General features: G+C 43.6%; 1 protein-coding gene across 3 annotated transcripts; it reads left to right on the top strand.

The window, feature by feature from the left end:
- The first annotated feature begins 3281 nt into the window (after positions 1-3281).
- On the top strand, positions 3282-7269 carry LOC125513255 (serine/arginine-rich splicing factor RS41). 3 transcript variants are annotated; one of them, XM_048678322.2, is made up of 6 exons: positions 3282-3436; positions 4745-4879; positions 5969-6081; positions 6164-6399; positions 6507-6857; positions 6937-7269. In XM_048678322.2, the coding sequence occupies exons 2-6, from the start codon at positions 4774-4776 to the stop codon at positions 6977-6979; spliced, it is 849 nt and encodes a 282-aa protein (XP_048534279.2). In that variant the 5' UTR covers positions 3282-3436; positions 4745-4773; the 3' UTR covers positions 6980-7269. The 3 variants fall into 3 exon arrangements, with proteins under 3 accessions (XP_048534279.2, XP_087387332.1, XP_048534280.1); XM_087531206.1 differs by lacking the exon at positions 3282-3436 and adding an exon at positions 5450-5791; XM_048678323.2 differs by lacking the exons at positions 3282-3436; positions 4745-4879 and adding an exon at positions 4900-5791.
- Positions 7270-18302: the final 11033 nt, after the last annotated feature.

The following is an 18302-nucleotide window of genomic DNA, read 5'->3' on the forward strand; positions in this document are numbered from 1 at the left end:
CTCCTCCCCTGCTCTTTGCCCCATGCGCCTCGTCTTGTGTCATCCACCTCCACTTTGTGCGACTTCAGACGTGTTTGGTTGCCTGCATGAGGCCCAACCAAGCATGTGCGGAAAGAAAATGGGTTGTTTGGTTGCCCGCATTCACTGTTTGGCCTGCATAGCACGATGTTTAAAGCACATCACAGCCAGGTCCGCTAGGAACCCCCGAATCGGCAGTTTCTAGCAAGGCAGGCTAGGCCGAAGCAGGGGAGGGGACACAAGGTGCCGAGCTTATGCGACCACGGAGATGGCACAAGCTCGCGCGTGTCTCCGAAATATCGATGGGAGGATTTTGGTTTACCTCCCGCCGATTGAATCACTCTATATAGCCCCCTTCGCCTCACCATCAAAACTCCCTCCACCATCCGCCCCCCTCCCGCCCTTTTGAGTTTTCCCTCCGACGCGCATCGGCACCGACGAGCAGGTAAGCGACGCTTCTTCTCCGGTCGGCGGTCCACGGCAGCGGCGACTCGTGTCATCTTCCCTGGCGTTTTCCATGTCTCCCTCGAGCTGCATCGATGGCCTCTTTGAGTTCAGCCACCCCCTTCTATGTATTCGTTGTAGCTAGATCTGAGAGCGTGTGGTAGGGTTTGATCTGAGAGCGTGTGGTAGGGTTTGATCCGTGAGCATGTGGTAGGGTTTTGTAGTATGCTAGGGTTGTATCGTAGTGTTGAACACAATGGATTGGAATGCTAGTAGTGATGGATTGATAGAGTGCTTGTTCATGTATGCTGCTCATATCATATTGAGCTAGATGGTCCAGTAGTGTGCGCTTTGCTTATTGTCCATGTGTGTGCTACGATTGTAGGACATGACCATGCAAACACAAGAGGTTACTCAGGCCATTGTCCTGTCCGAGAGCCAGTTCCCTCCGTCCTATGTCGAGGACTCCTAGCCCCCCCCCCCCCATCGAGGACCAGATGCCTCCTAATTCAGATGTGTTCGAGGTTTCAGGCATGGCTCCTCCTTTTCGTGCCTACACCATTTTGTGCTCGTTGTGCCAAATGTTGTTGTTGTTGTTGTTGCCACTGCACAAACAGTAGCCGCAAAGGAAAAGAAGGATGGTAGGGGGAACAACATGACGTGGCAACCGTTCATGTGCACGTTCGTTCTTAACAAGATGTGTGAGCTCATATCTAGTAGGGTTAGGACTAGCAAGGGCTTCAAGGAGGTGCACTTGAACACTGTTGAGAAGCAGGTGTTCGAGTTCTATGGCCAGGAGGTGTCTTCCACCCAGGTCTACAACCACCTCAGGAAGTGGAGAGCTAGATGGATCCAAGTGTCTAAGCTTAGGGACCTTAGTGGCGCCTCATGGGACCAGACCACTTACTCGATCGTTCTGGAGGTAGAGCACTACTCCGGCCATGTCACGGGTAGCTCATGCCCCCTTGTTTAATCATGTCAACCATTTGTTTTATTGCAACTAATAAGGGAGAGAAGTTGATCGACGTCCACCCTGGCCTCTACACCGCCGTCGTGGACCAAGGTGGCTTCAGCCAAGAGGCTCTGATGGCTGCTCCGAGCCACCCGCTAGACAACAAGGCCCATGGTGTTGGGTTTATTTCCATGGCAACGCTCACAGGGTGCTCTGGCTCAGGAGCTGGCTGGGCAAGCACTACTACTAGTGTTGTATCTAGTGGTGGTGCCCGCATGCATGATTCTTGACGACGATGACGATGACGACGTATATTTTGTGTAGCTAGGGCTTGAATACTATTGATGGTCTCTATATTTCGTGAGTTGGTATATACTAACCCCTCACGTTGATGTTGAACTTGCGGTGGTAGGACTACACCCTATTTTGGATGCGCTGTTGGGATAACACCATAGTAGTGGTAGATTGAACTTGTTATGTCGTATGATCATGCATGCTTTGTTATTTTTCATGTCTAGTGTTCTCCATTGCTTGCTGCTTGAACTGTTGCTCTTCTGCAATGCTAGGACAAGTGGTATGTGGTGTTCAACGATAGGGTTCCAGGGGTTTACAGTTGATGTGAAGCATGCAATAAAAAAGTGTCAGGCTATAACAATAGCTGCCACAGAGGGTTTAAGAGTAGGCAGACGGTAGAGGGTGCTTACTCCAAGGTCGTGCAGAAGCATCATTGCAACAATGTTGAAGTTGGCAAGGTGGATCGACATTTTGGGCTAAAGAACTTCATCATCATCGTCTAGTTCGTCATGATTGCAGTGCTGTGACATTGGTGCGATCGTGTGTAAGCTGTAGCGGGTAAGCTTACCACGCAGGGGACAAGGTTACCACACCTTGCAACCTGTATGCAACCAAACACCGTGTATTTGCAGATGCCCGGCCAATGCAGGACAACAAACGCCATGCCAAAAACGATCCGCTAATGCAAGCAGCATAGATATGGGCAACCAAACGATGTGCAAATGATGGTTTTTTCCCCGTTTTTCTTCAGTCAGGCCCAACCGAGTCAAGCATGCAATGCAAGCAAATTGTAGATGGCAACCAAACACGCCCTTCAGTGACGAGATTGATTGGAATGATGTTGCGGAGTCACCGAGTCATTCGAGGCCATGAAGGACGAAGCCGCCATCATTGTCATCGAAGAGGAAATGATGTTGCACGCCACACGGCAACAGATTCTTCAACTGTCAAGGTCATCACCATCATGGTCGAAGAGGAATCAAGGAGGCTCCATGCAGCAAAATGGTGATTCAACCGTCGAGGATGAGAGGGCGCTAAAGGTGGCCACGGACGCTTCTGCCACCAAGGTCATCATTTGTGAGGAGCTGGATTCCCATAGGAGGGGTATCGCCGAGGCTGCATCTGGGTGGGATGGTAGGCCTATAGGAGGGGTGCCACCGAGGCCATTGTCTAGGTCGAGCGGGAGTACCCCAACGAGAGGTGCCAAGGAGACCGCATCCGCCTTAATGGAGATGCCTCCAGACTCCCCTAACCACGACGGTCAGGAGCCATGCGTTATCATTAGATCATGCCGTCGTCGTAGTCGCATCTGGACCTTTATTATCTAATAATGTCTATATTGAATTTGGAGCTTATATCTATCTTTGAATGAGAACATGGCAGTTTGAGAGTGTGTATCACCCCAAATGGTGGGCCCCACATGACAGTAATAAATAAAAGTATAATAAAGATTTGTAGTTCTAGGGAGTTTGACTTTACACACCAACTTTGAAATCTTTTGATTGAAAAGATGTGTCACACCGACAGGTGGGCCCCACCTCACAGCCCCTCGTGTTCCCTCGCGCGGTCGCGGCTATAAACCCCTCCCTCCCCCTCGCGGGCCGCGGACCAACAGCAGCCCGTCTCGCCCTGCCCGTCTCTGTCTCCCCGCTCCCGTCGCCGCCGGGTCCAAACCAGAGGAGCCGCGCCCGTGGAAACCTAGGGTTCCGCCCTCCCCGCCCTCCGAAGGTAACGCGCCGCAACCCCACGCCTCTCGCATGCCGCGATTCCTCCCCGAAGCACGGCGCCCGTCCGCGTTACGCCCCCCCCCCCCCCCCCCCCCCCCCCCCCCCCCCCCGGATCTGGCGCCCGCTCGGCCGCCTCGGCCCGGGGAGCTCAGATCTGGCGATTTTAAATATTTTTTCTGGCCGTGGGAATCTAGCTCGCATTTGCTTTGCGTTGCTTTTTCATGGCCCCTTCTAACCGGTAGCTCTGGCGGATTCTGGGCACGCAGGGGGCTCGGATTAGCTGCGCCAAACCTAGAAGCGTGTCAAGTCTTGTGCATGCTTACGAGAATTTGTATGCTGTTTAAACTGTGAAAAGTTGCTCGTGGTTGCCAGACGCTGCCACGTACTCCCTACTTTCTTAAATACAAGTCTTTTTAGAGATTTCAATACAAACGACATACGGATGTATATAGATGTACGCATTTTAGAGTGTAGATTCACTCATTTTGCTCCGTATGTAGTCCCTTATTGGAATATCTAAAAAGACTTATATTTAGGAACAGAGGGAGTAGGTAGGGTACCGCAGCGTTGCTGTTCACTGGGATGTTCTGTTACGGTTTATCATGGCCATGTGCTTGTTAGGTCTTGGGGGTTCAGTCGGTCTGGATTGTTGGCATATCGATGCTCTCTCCATTCCAAAATATAGTCATCTGTAGATTCCCCCCCCCCCCCCCCCCCCCCCCCCCCAAAGTCAAACTTTGTAGGGTTTGACCAAGTTCATAGAAAAATAATTAACATCTTGATGCAGTGATGCACTATATTTTGAAATAGAGGGAGTATCATGGATGCTACTCTGCTCTCCTGTGCTCCCGTTTGAAGTAATACACTACTGTCATCCTAGAGATTTTTCATTCGCTCATACAGCTCAACACTGATTAATATACTGTAAGGACACTATTTATTTAGACTGCAAATCAATAAAGCATATTTGGGTTCACCATTTCGCTGGTCAGCTGATCAGTTGTGTTGGACACCAAGGTGTTTGAGCTTCCTGTGCTTTACATACTGTCATCACTGCAGTTTGCATCCATTTGGATATGGGTAAAGGTATCTAGCTAGCAAACGTGCAATTCCCTGTAAGTACCTCAAATGTGCTGATTTTTTGCAAATCTGCTAGTGATGTTTATGTCTCTAGTTTATGTGTTTAATTTCTGGAATACGTGAATCTGCTATTATCTATCAAGGATGTGTATTATAATCCTGCTAGCACTTGATAGTAAGTTCAGTGTGTCCGTAGCTAACAGTTCCTTTGACTTCTATCTTCGAATAGGTTTGGAGAAGAGCTGTTTATCCAGCAACATGAGGCCAATTTTCTGTGGGAACCTTGACTATGATGCCCGCCAGTCTGAAATCGAGCGTCTTTTCGGCAAATATGGAAGAGTGGAGCGAGTTGACATGAAGACAGGTAAGACTGTTCATGTCCATTCTCTAGATTTAAGTTGGCCTTTTTGCCACCTGACTTGCTGTTGCACCTATTTGGTGGTCTCAGTTTCTGTATTCAGTTCATTAAGACACCAAACTCTTTTAAGAAATAAGCTTACAAGTTGCTTGAGTAAACAGCTTTAAATTGTGTTTTTTCGTATCCAATTTACCCGCTGCAAACTGCTATTTACTCAAAAAAGGATATTGATGTGCACAAATACATTAGCTCCATACAAGTCTTCCAAGGGAATGGAGTGAGTGGTGTGCTCAGTTAGCTTTAACAAGATTGGGTGGCTGCCAAGTGGAAACAGACGTCCTCGTTGCTGCAAAGACTGCCATCACTTCTTCAACCATCCCTGGTGCAGTATGCTGCGGTCTGTTATAAGATATGATTGGACAAAGTGTGTATCAGGCCAGAGAATGTTCAGCAGAATCAGATTATGTTTATGTTATTTTGTCAAAGTCATTGGACAAGTCCAAACCAGGATAAATTTAGAAAAAGAAGTTATTTCTTAAAGCTTAGGTCCAGTACTCAATTGTTTCTTTGCCGCAGGAATATCACGAAGCATCTGTGCTCTCCCTGGTTGATGGACTGGGCTCTACCTTTCCTGCCTGAGCCCCTGCCTCATGCCCTGTCCATTTCCAGGAGTTCACAGTCCACCATGACATCTGTCACTTGGAAACGACCACCTCGTGACTGATGTCTTACTTTTACATCAATGTTGCACCCTCCTCCCCCGCCTGGTTACACTCTCCCACGTCAATCCAACCATGCCAATCTCATGGCCGGCTGGAGAAGAGTAGAGGTTCCACCGGCAGCACCACCACCACTTTTGGTGTACCACGAACGTTCGGATTATCATACTCTGACATCATTTAGTGCAACATACAAAAGGTCTGTTCCTATTTGTGCTGACATATCAATTTGTAGCTTACCAAGGTGATCTTGCAGTTTTTTGTATCTTACAAAGATTTTGATCACCATACTTGCCTTTATCTGTTTACCCTAAGGTTAGTAAAATGTGTGAGTTACTTTAAATAACTAGTCACTTCTCCATGTTCAACGTTGAAGGATTTGCGTTCGTCTACATGGAAGATGAACGTGATGCTGAAGATGCTATCCATAGACTTGATAGAACTGACTTTGGTAGAAAAGGGAGGAGACTGAGAGTTGAATGGACAAAGGTGCGCAGTTGTCAACAAATAATAAAAGTCATCTCTCAGTAGCCTTATTTTTCTTAATATCTGCTGTCTATTATTTGTGTAGGAGGATCGCAGTGGTGGTCGGAAAGGAAATGGGAAGCGATCTCCAAGCAGCGTGAAACCAACCAAAACCTTGTTTGTGATCAACTTTGATCCGATCAACACAAGGACAATAGATTTGGAGAAGCACTTTGATCTGTATGGCAAGATTGCAAATATCAGAATCAGAAGGAACTTTGCATTTGTCCAGTATGAAACACAGGAAGATGCTACTAAAGCTCTGGACGGTACTAATGGAAGGTACTAACACTTGTTTCTTGATGTGCTTATAAGGATCACTTGCACTGTCATGACATATAAGGCCTGCAGTAATAGCTTGATTATAACTGAATTCATTCTTTTGGCAGCACTGTGATGGACAGGGTCATCTCTGTTGAGTATGCACTTCGTGATGACGATGAAAAAAGGAACGGGTACAGTCCAGACAGGAGAGGAGGAGGCCGTGATAGATCTCCGGACAGAAGGGACAACCGCGGTAGGTCCGCAAGTCCTTATGGCAGAGGGCGGGAAAGGGGCAGCCCAGACTATGGCAGGGGCAGGGAGAGGGGCAGCCCGGACTATGGCAAGGGTGGTGCCAGAGATAGTCCTGACTATGTCCGTGGTGGAAGCCCATACGGCAGCAAAGGGGATGACAGGGCTAGCCCCAAGTATGACCGTGAACGCCGTGAAGCCAGTCCTGCCTATGACAGGCGCCGCAGGTTAGTACGCTGAAAATGCTTCCTTGTGCTTGCTAAATCGTGTTGAGGTGCCGCACTGAGCTTGTTTTCCACTGCGCAGCCGCTCGCCTGCAAGGTCGCCTGCAAGGGAAGATAGGGACTGAAACTGTGGATGGTTGTGCTCAACGCCACCTGCTTCGGACCAAATGGCTGCACCTGTCATAGTGTGATGCTCACTCAAGTTGGTTATGTTAAGTAGCCAGAAACTTCTGTAATATCTCTCTATTAGCTAGCTCTAGCTGAATGCTTTGTCGATTTGGTTTGAACTGTGATGATTGTTAGCTTAAACTTTGTCCAAACGGATTCTTTCAGTGAGACCATTTGCGGAGCGATGAGATGTACCGTGTATCGACCGACAGCAGTATTCTAGCTTTGCACTTTGGTTATTCTTCCATGTCCCTGTTCTCTGCTGTTGTTTCTGTTTTGTGCTGGTCGACATGTCCAGGGTTCTATTGTAGCAATATGCCAGCAGCATTAGCCCTGGACATGTTGCAAACAGTGTTGCTTTCTTGGATTTATGGGCACTTTTTAAATGGTTGATCAATTCATGTGGATGGAATTTCACATGAAGCTGTTTAATTCTTCCACTCCCAAGATGAACTATAAATATGGGCATATCATACTTCTGCGAAATAAGAGGGTTACAACTATGTTTTTTCTAGCTTAAACTATGTTTTTTAGGGAGCTTGCATACTCACTTTTTTGTCGGATATGGGGACGCTAGGACGCGTCCGTCACGTCGGTCTAACGGGCTAGGCCCGCACCAAAACCCATCGGTTCGACAGGTGCCTCCTTTGGTTTTGGTGAGGACGCATTCATGTCGCTGCTCCGGTGCCTGGCGCCAAAACCCATTGGTCTGGCAGGCGCCTCCTCTGGTTTAGGTGAGGACGCATTCATGTCACCGCTCCGGCGCAGGGGCTGAGGGACTAAATCAGGCTATTAAACTGGACGACGAGGCAAAGCAAGCTTGTCCCTATCCACCCTATATGCGTCGCCGCTGCCACTTCCTCTCCCTCTTCCACTTCCAATTCGAGGTGACATGCTACAAGCTGCTGACACCGGAGCGCTGGACAGAGATCCAGGCGAGATGCGCACCTCAAGCATTACGATCTGCCTTACTTCGGACAAGGAGGTGTCGGACGAGGAGATGGAAGAGGCGAAGCAGGGGAGGAAGAGCCGCCGTCGTACAAGGAAGAGGCATCGATGCCGGAACAAGTTGAATTCGGCATGGAGGACGTGTTGGCGGAGTTTGAGCTTAACCAAGCGGAGGAGGTGGCGGACAATAGGCCATTCTCGAGTTCATCCAGTCCAAGGCGGAGATGACGAAGGGCGAACTGTCACTTCCTCCATGGAGTCTGAGCAGCTTTTCACGGATGAGGACAACAAAGAGTAGAGGTTAATGTTTCGTCCGGCCGCCAATGATCACAAGGCCGGTGCCTCCGGTAAGGAGGTCGTCAACATTTTCGACAACGAGTAGTTTAGTTTGCTACTTTGTTTATGTACTTAGAACAAATAGATGTTGCATGACATTGTATGAAAATGGGGATATGAAAATGAGGAGTGTGGTTGCAATGTGTGAAAAATGAAGGGTGACTGACACTGTCGTCTCAGACATGTGGAGTCTCGCTTTTGATAGGTCCGGTTGTAGATGCTTTGACTATGTTTGTGACATTTCAATATGTCTGTATGCCATATAAATGATCACCAATACATAAAAATCTTGACCATCCGAGAATATTTCACCTTACTTGAACAGGATCTGTTCCATAAAATTGTAATGTTACATCCTTTATCAATAAATATAAGTATCTGAGATGGAACCGAGAAATTCTCGTGCCTACAAGGATTAGCTCCGTGCTCCTGCCATCCTGACACACTGCTACAATTGAGGGAGAGGAACCTCATTCCCTCCCTGCCTAAACAAACGACACCAACTTTGATAATACACATCTCCAACGCCGACCCCCAAACCACCTGCATATGTTTGGACCGTGTTGTCCGGACCGGGAAGTCATTCAACGCGGGCCTGTATTGGTCCGCAAGACGGTCCAGATACCCTTTTTCCTGCAAATTGAAGACAAAGTGGGGGAGCTTTGTGGAAGTCCGGACAACAGACACGTAGGATTCCGACACCACCGGCCCACCCAATCTCCCTTCTGGTCCCATTTTCTTTCACTCAACCTCTTCTTCCCTTGCTTTTCATCCGTACCATCCACCTCGGTCGTCGCTGTTGTATACCTCAGGCTGCCACAGAGACATTGCCGGACGCCCACAACCAGCACCGACGTGCCCGCTCACCTCTACGACGGCGCTACACCCTGGAGCCGTTTGTACCTAGGTACACTCCGCCCCCTGTCGACGACCTCCATTGTGGATAGTGTTGGAAATATGCCCTAGAGGCAATAATACTGTATTATTATATTTTCATTATTTATAATTAAGAGTTTATATTTCATGCTATAACTTCTATGATCCTGAAATATGTGATTCAGTGGAAAACTCATATACACGTGTGAAATGACAAACGGTAAACAATAGGTTCCTAGTCTCGCCTCTAAGACTGGGTCAAGTGTTGTTGGTGACCATGTTTTCCGGATCTTAGAATATCGTTGAGTGTAACGATAGTCCTAAAACAGTATTGAGGGTATGACGTTACAAGAACAATCATATTGAATCGACCAAAACTTGTGTTGGGGAACGCAATAATTTTGCCAAAAATTCCTACGCACACACAAGATCTATCATGGTGATGCATAGCAACAAGAAGGGACTAGTGTTGTCCACGTACCCTCGAAGACCGTAAGCGGAAGCGTTAGACAACACAATTGATGTAGTCATACGTCTTCACGATCCGAGTACCGAAAGTACGGTATCTCCGTGATCTGCACACGTTCGGCTCGGTGACGTCCCACGAACTCTCGATTCAGCTGAGTGTCGAGGGAGAGTTTCGTCAGCACGACGGCGTGATGACGGTGATGATGAAGCTACCGTCGTAGGGCTTCGCCTAAGCACTACGATGATACGACCGAGGTGGATTATGATGGAGGGGGCACCACACATGGCTAAGGGATCAATGATCAACTTATGTGTTCTAGGGTGCCCCTGCCCCGTATATAAAGGAGCAAGGGGGGAGGTCGGCCGGCCCTTGGGGCGCGCCAAGGAGGGGTGGAGTCCTCCTCCTAGTAGGAGTAGGACTCCCCCTTTCCTAGTCCAACTAGGAAGAGGAAGAGGGAAGGAAGGAGAGGAGAAGGGAGAAGGAAAGGAGGGGTGGCGCCCCCCTTCCCTAGTCCAATCCGGACTAGAGGGGGAGGGGCGCACGGCCCTGCCTTGGCCGGCCCTCTCTCTCTCTCTCCACTAGGCTCATGTTGGCCCATTAGATCCCCCGGGGGTTTCGATAACCCCCCGGCACTCCGATAATTATCCGGTGATCCCCGGAACTCATCCGGTGTCCGAATATAGTCATCCAATATATCAAACTTTATGTCTCGACCATTTCGAGACTCCTCGTCATGTCCGTGATCATATCCGGGACTCTAAACTACCTTCGGTACATCAAAACACATAAACTCATAATACCGATCATCACCGAACGTTAAGCGTGCAGACCCTATGGGTTCGAGAACTATGTAGACATGACCGAGACACGTTTCTAGTCAATAAACAATAGTGGAACCTGGATGTTCATATTGGCTCCCACATATTCTACGAAGATATTTATCGGTCAAACCGCATAAAGATATACGTTGTTCCCTTTGTCATCGGTATGTTACTTACCCGAGATTCGATCGTCGGTATCTCAATACCTAGTTCAATCTTGTTACCGGCAAGTCTCTTTACTCGTTCTGTAATGTATCATCCTGTAACTAACTCATTAGTCACATTGCTTGCAAGGCTTATAGTGATGTGCATTACCGAGAGGGCCCAGAGATACTTCTTCGATAATCGGAGTGACAAATCCTAATCTCGATCTATGCCAACTCAACAAACCCATCGGAGACACCTGTAGAGCATCTTTATAGTCACCAGTTACGTTGTGACGTTTGATAGCACACTAAGTGTTCCTCCGGTATTCGGGAGTTGCATGATCTAATAGTCATAGGAACATGCATAAGTTATGGAGAAAGCAATAGCAACAAACTAAATGATCATCGTGCTAACCTAACAGATGGGTCAAGTCAATCACATCATTCTCCAATGATGTGATCCCGTTAATCAAATGAAAACTCATGTCTATGGTCAGGAAACATAACCATCATTGATTCAACGAGCTAGTCAAGTAGAAGCATACTAGTGACACTCTGTTTGTCAATGTATTCACACATATACTAAGTTTCCGGTTAATACAATTCTAGTATGAATAATAAACATTTATCATGATGTAAGGAAATATAAATAACAACTTTATTATTGCCTTTAGGGCATATTTCCTTCAGTCTCCCACTTGCACTAGAGTCAATAATCTAGATTACATTGTAATGATTCTAACACCCATGGAGTCTTGGTGCTGATCATGTTTTGCTCATGAGAGAGGCTTAGTCAACGGGTCTGCAACATTCAGATCCGTATGTATCTTGCAAATCTCTATGTCTCCCTCCTTGACTTGATCGCGGATGGAATCGAAGCGTCTCTTGATGTGCTTGGTTCTCTTGTGAAATCTGGATTCCTTTTCCAAGGCAATTGCACCAGTATTGTCACAAAATATTTTCATTGGACCCGATGCACTAGGTATTACATCTAGATCAGATATGAACTACTTCATTCAGACTCCTTCATTTGCTGCTTCTGAAGTAGCTATGTACTCTGCTTCACATGTAGATTCCGCCACGACGCTCTGCTTGGAACTGCACCAACTGACAGCTCCACCATCTATTTATATATAAATAAAAAGTATTTGATGGGCTACCAAAAATTAGATAAATATGCTAGAAAATCGCACAAAAATTAGAAATATCTGGCCTTTAATTTAGTATATTAGAAAACAACAACCGTTAGATCCATTGTAAAACCAAATAAATTACCCACCATGCCATCCTCTCTAAATTACCCACCATTGCCATTACATAATACTATGTCTAAAAAAATCTCTCAAAAGAATAATCTTCCTGCCAGCGATGAGTCTTCTTAACCTAATAAAGATATAATATATCTCATGCATGTATGCTCCTCCTCTCCTAGAGACTTTCCATGCCATGGTTAGGCGTGTTCATACGTGTCTCTTCCATGAGACTTGATGCTCAGCCGTCGCCCAAATCCAACTCATTAGCAGAAGTCCACGGCAGATCCCAAATCCAGCTCATTAGTAGCAAATCATGGCAGATCACGTCAATCCGCAGTACTCCCTCCTTTTCGGTTTATAAGGCTCAATTTAAAAATCTCACCAACCAAGGTAGATGGTGAGTGGTGGAATACTTTTTGTAGTTTACAAAAGCACCCAATTAATGCTCTTGTTTTTCTCAAAAAAATATGTTTACCAATGCATTAATTGCAATGTATGCATGCATAAATTACATGCATTGGTCAATTTTCTCTTAATACTTGCATGAAATGATTTAATTTATCTTGGAATCTGAATATGTGATGGGAAACAACAAAATTGAGCCTTATAAAATGGAAAAACTAATATTTTGAGATAAACCCTATAAACCGGAAAGGAGGGAGTACATCTCTCTTCCTTGGGGTGTTTTCTTATTCCAATCTATTAAATAAATAGCTGGCCGGTGCATGGGATACATCAGCCGATGCAGCAGCTTGATCGGCGCCAACCTCTCAGAGACGATCGCCAACGAGCACAACTACAACATCGACGATCGCGAACGGGCACGACTACAACACCACTAGATCGGCAGGTACTCACGCGACACCAATCTCGTGCATGGGATACATCAGCCGATGCAGCAGCTTGATCGGCGCCAACCTCTCAGAGATGATCGCGTACGAGCACGACTACAACATCGACGATCGCCAACGAGCACGACTACAACATCGACTAGATCGGCAGGTACTCACGCGACACCAATCTCTATCTCGAGCGCGTCAACATGTATGAAGCGAAGCTAGCGGCTGCCGAAGTGCCGATACATTCCCCAGGCGGTGCACTGTAGCTAGGGCATACCCTCCGGCGCGTATGTCATGAGTACTTTCCACCGGAGCATGCATCGTACGCACCAAAAGCTGGCTACCCTACCTGACCGACGGATTCTGCCGGAAGACACTCAGGTAAATGATGCACCTACACAGAAGGATCGATGGATTGTATGGACTTAGCACACAGAAGCAAACGCCCGATCAGGCCTATGTAAGCCAACACATATTGTCGCTACATGGATCTTGAACCCACGGACAAATCATCATAAAAATCATCATAGTTTCCGAATTTGCTATAAGGATCGATGGATTTGTTAACGATGGCAGCCTGTCAACGTGTGCTGGCAAACGTGTACTTTCTAGCATGTAGTTATGTTTATTTTAGAAACAATTATTTTTAGTCTATTTCCGTCTTTTCTGATCTAGAACTAACGTCGAACATGCCTTGACATTGCTATTGATGAAGGGCAAGAAAGGCATCATGGCCTTAGGCATATATATACACCTTCCCTACATGTACATGAAACTCAAGAACCCAGCGGTGGCGTTGTAGGTCGAAGTCGAAGTGGAGCATCTCGGCATCGACCCCGTAAGTCAAAGTTGGACATCCGATCTCCTGCGGAAGCACGAGTATACGACCATAGACGACACCCATCATTTATATGGCTGGCACCATGCAACACTGAATAACGTGCCTACCTCTGATTCAGTCCATGTCTCCAAGACAGATCAACAAATTAATTGGTGATCGGCACAATCACTATTGATTTGTTAACGATGGCAGCCAAGTTTATGGGCGTGCTTTTTGTGGATGTGAAGAGAGCTAGGAAAATTCCTTGCAGGAGGTAATCAAAATGTAGTTTTAGTTCTTGACTTTATGTTGTTGATGCCTTAGCGTCAAAATGTATTATTTGAGACATAAATTAAACTGTATTATAAATTACTTTACATATTTTTTTTTGCGGGGAAATTACTTTACATATTGTCAGGTGTGTATGCATGAGTGGTTAATTAATAGGCAGATGGAAAACTGCATTAACCACATCTCGCTGTATATAATTTAATAGTTAATACAACAGTTTTTCTAAAGCACATCTAGATTCTATGCTTGCTTGTGTTACTTAGATCTGCAATAACTAAGGCACATCTAGATGGGTCCTATACAAACCCTAATACAATATGACAAATTACATAAAGAATTAACGTGAGACGGGCAAACCATGAGACACATATATAAATTATACATCTCTCAAATATATATGATTTTTTTATAGAGGGGGTAAAAGATGCACATTGATCGTTATTGTTTAGTTCAATTTGATAGATTACTTGATGAAGAATTAATGTAATAGCATAGGGTGTGCTTTCTTATGCTGCCGAGAGTCCTCCATAACCCATACATTTTTTCGAACATATATGGAAGGTATTTTATATAGACAGTCTACAGAATGCACCTTGTCCATATTGTTTATATGAATATATGTTACTGCACAAATAAAGTGGGGGATATCATGGAGAATTTTTTGAAAAAAAATATGACATCTTTTGCCAAATAGAAGACGTTCTAGAAATCTAACCAACAGAATGATCTAATTTTGGCTATCGATATATAAATATATCAAATAAAATAACATGTGCAGGAAAAGTATTTATTTATTTTCCATTTATCTTTCACAAAAAATAAGCATGTGCATCTACAAAATAATGCTCAACATTTTGCATCGTGGATACTGTTATGATGTCTAAATCATTATGTATGTCATACCAGAGAAAGTCAATGATATTATCAAGCATATACATAAATTAATTAAAATGAGAAGGATTACATTATTTAGTCACCAAACTTATTAAAGGGGATAAATTCGTTTTGCTTTCCTATCCTCATTAGGAAGATCACATGAACAACATGTTGGTCTTGCTTCGCTCCTTCATCATTATTTGGATCATAAAATATGATACATCTAATACACACGCCTGATATAATATTGCATCAAAACTATAAGCTACCTCACAATGTTTCTATTAATATATTTCGCAAAAAATGTTTTTATTAATATAATAGCACATAAGAAGAGACATATGATCATTAATATAGTACTTTAAAAATACTATAATAATCATATGTCCCTGAATTAAATATTACTAAGGATCTTACACTAAAGATTACTAAGGATCTTACATGCACATTTCATATCTTATTTTTGTGGTAGTTATATAACAATGTCATTATGTACCGTATACACCTAAAATCTTAAATTTAGTTCCTATCTACCCAACTAGGTAGGGTCACTTTGATTCATATGAAAAGTGACATTATTCATCCCTTTCATTCAGAGAAACACATAATAGATTAAATAGATGAAAATTCCTCTAATACCAATTATATAGAAAAAATACACAAATTCTACAATCCTATGACAACTATTTTTCAAAATTTCTTTCAAATAAGAATGAGATCAAGGTCTTTACTAGCACGTTTATTATTGATTTTCAAATCTGGCAAACTAAAGTGGTACTAAAGAAGATGCCCTCGCTACAACATGCATAATCAGCAGGTAAATGGATAAACTATATACTCACACTGTTCCTAAATATAAGTCTTTGTAAAGATTGCACTATGGACTACATACGGAGCAAAACGAGTGAATGTACACTCTAAAATGCATCTATATACATCCATATGTGGTATATAGTAGTATCCCTATAAAGACTTATATTTAGGACAAAGAGAGTATATTTATATATCATCAAAGAAAAAACTAGGGAAAGATCAATTGGGTTGAATTTCCAAAATGCCACCGATCATGAACAGTACAGTTGATTGTTCCAAAGTTAATTTAAAAATTCAATTAATATAGTCATATTATTTAAATTTATAAAACTCTAGCCCGCGCATCGAGCGGGCCACTCTACTAGTTTAATAAAAACACGTATCCGGTTTGTGACTTAGAGTCATCCGGATCAGTGTCAAAACTTGCATCGACGTAACCGTTTACGATGAGCTCTTTGTCACCTCCATAAACGAGAAACATATCCTTAGTCCATTTCAGGTATTTCAGGATTTTTTTGACTGTTGTCCAATGATCCACTCCTGGATTACTTTGCTACCTCCCTGCTAAACTAATAGCAAGGCACACATCAGGTCTAGCACACAATATTGCATACCTGATAGAACCTATGGCTGAAGCATAGGGAATGACTTTCATTTTCTCTCTATCTTCTTAAGTGGTCGGGCATTGAGTCTGACTCAACTTCACACCTTGTAACACAGGCAAGAACCCTTTCTTTGCCCGATCCATTTTGAACTTCTTCAAAACTTTATCAAGGTATGTGCTTTGTGAAAGTCACTAGTAGAAAAAGGGCCTGCAGTCCTGGTTCAAGAACCGGGACTAAAGGCCCTCCACGTGGCTGCTGCCTGGAGGTCCACCTTTAGTCCCGGTTGGTAACACCAACCGGTACTAAAGGTAATTTTCTGATTTTTTTTGAATTTCTTTTTTGAAACTTTTTTATTTTCAAATTTCTGATTTATTTTAACCTCTAATCTCTAACCACCCCTCTCATCACTGCTCAATTTAATCTCTAATCACCCCTCATCATTCCAAATCATCTAACTTCCCGGACGGTCACCCATCCTCCCACTCCCCCAGCCTGAGCACGCTTAACATCCAGGTTCTATTCTCCCTCGTTTCCAAGTCTGCACTCGTTGTTTTCCTGACAATAGTAAGATGTTAATCCTATTAACCCTCAGGATTTTAGCTTGAGCATGAAGTCACACATTTCACTGTTTGAGTTTGAAACTATTGTTCTAAAAAACAATAATTATTTAGTAGCACTAATATTTCTTGAATAAATAGTTTGACCATTGTTTGATCACAGTTTGAGCAAATTTGACCAAAATTCAAAAAAACTAAAATAATTATTTAATAACACTAATATTCTTGAATAATTGTTTAGTAACACTAATACTTCTTGAATAAGTAGTTTGACCATAGTGTGACCAGATTTAATGAAAATTAAAAAAAAACTGAAATTTGAGCATAACTTTTTTTCCTTTTGGAATTTGAGGATTCTACAAATTTGCAAACAGGCCATAGGCTGTCTCCATCGGATGTAACTTTTCGAGTAGATGATTTTTCATATAAAACACTGAAATTTGAGCATAACTATTTTTCCTTTTGGAATTTGAGGATTCTACAAATTTGCAAACAGGTCGTAGGCTGTCTTCATCGGATGTAACTTTTCGAGTAGATGATTTTTCATATAAAAAACTGAAATTTGAGCATAACTTTTTTTCTTTTGGAATTTGAGGATTCTAAAAATTTGCAAACAGGCCGTAGGCTGTCTCCATCGGATGTAACTTTTCGAGTAGATGATTTTTCATATAAAAAACTGAAATTTGAGCATAACTTTTTTTCCTTTTGGAATTTGAGGATTCTAAAAATTTGCAAACAGGCCGTAGGCTGTCTCCATCGGATGTAACTTTTCGAGTAGATGATTTTTCATATAAAAAACCGAAATTTGAGCATAACTATTTTTCCTTTTGGAATTTGAGGATTCTACAAATTTGCAAACAGGCCGTAGGCTGTCTTCATCGGATGTAACTTTTCGAGTAGATGATTTTTCATATAAAAAACTGAAATTTGAGCATAACTTTTTTTCCTTTTGGAATTTGAGGATTCTAAAAATTTGCAAACATGCCGTAGGCTGTCTCCATCGGATGTAACTTTTTGAGTAGATGATTTTTCATATAAAAAACTGAAATTTGAGCATAACTTTTTTTCCTTTTGGAATTTGAGGATTCTACAAATTTGCAAACAGGCCGTAGGCTGTCTCCATCGGATGTAACTTCTCGAGTAGATGATTTTTCATATAAAAAACTGAAATTTGAGCATAACTTTTTTCCTTTTGGAATTTGAGGATTCTACAAATTTGCAAACAGGCCGTAGGCTGTCTCCATCGGATGTAACTTATCGAGTAGATGATTTTTCATATAAAAAACTGAAATTTGAGCATAACTTTTTTCCTTTTGGAATTTGAGGATTCTACAAATTTGCAAACAGGCCGTAGGCTGTCTCCATCGGATGTAACTTCTCGAGTAGATGATTTTTCATATAAAAAACTGAAATTTGAGCATAACTTTTTTTCCTTTTGGAATCTAAGGATTCTACAAATTTGCAAACAGGCCGTAGGCTGTCTCCATCGGATGTAACTTCTCGAGTAGATGATTTTTCATATAAAAAACTGAAATTTGAGCATAACTTTTTTTCCTTTTGGAATCTGAGGATTCTACAAATTTGCAAACAGGCCGTAGGCTGTCTCCATCGGATGTAACTTATCGAGTAG

This window comes from Triticum urartu, chromosome 6A (assembly GCF_056163025.1).
Source record: "Triticum urartu cultivar PI428250 chromosome 6A, HENAU_Tu73, whole genome shotgun sequence".
Lineage (NCBI taxonomy): Eukaryota > Viridiplantae > Streptophyta > Magnoliopsida > Poales > Poaceae > Triticum > Triticum urartu.

Bases quoted from the DNA above. Each gene is read 5' to 3' on its own strand.
- LOC125513255 (XM_048678322.2), top strand. From the start codon at position 4,774: ATGAGGCCAATTTTCTGTGGGAACCTTGACTATGATGCCCGCCAGTCT. The intron at 4,880-5,968 runs GTAAGACTGTTC...TCAACGTTGAAG, and splicing joins GCGAGTTGACATGAAGACAG to GATTTGCGTTCGTCTACATG. The intron at 6,082-6,163 runs GTGCGCAGTTGT...TTATTTGTGTAG, and splicing joins TGAGAGTTGAATGGACAAAG to GAGGATCGCAGTGGTGGTCG.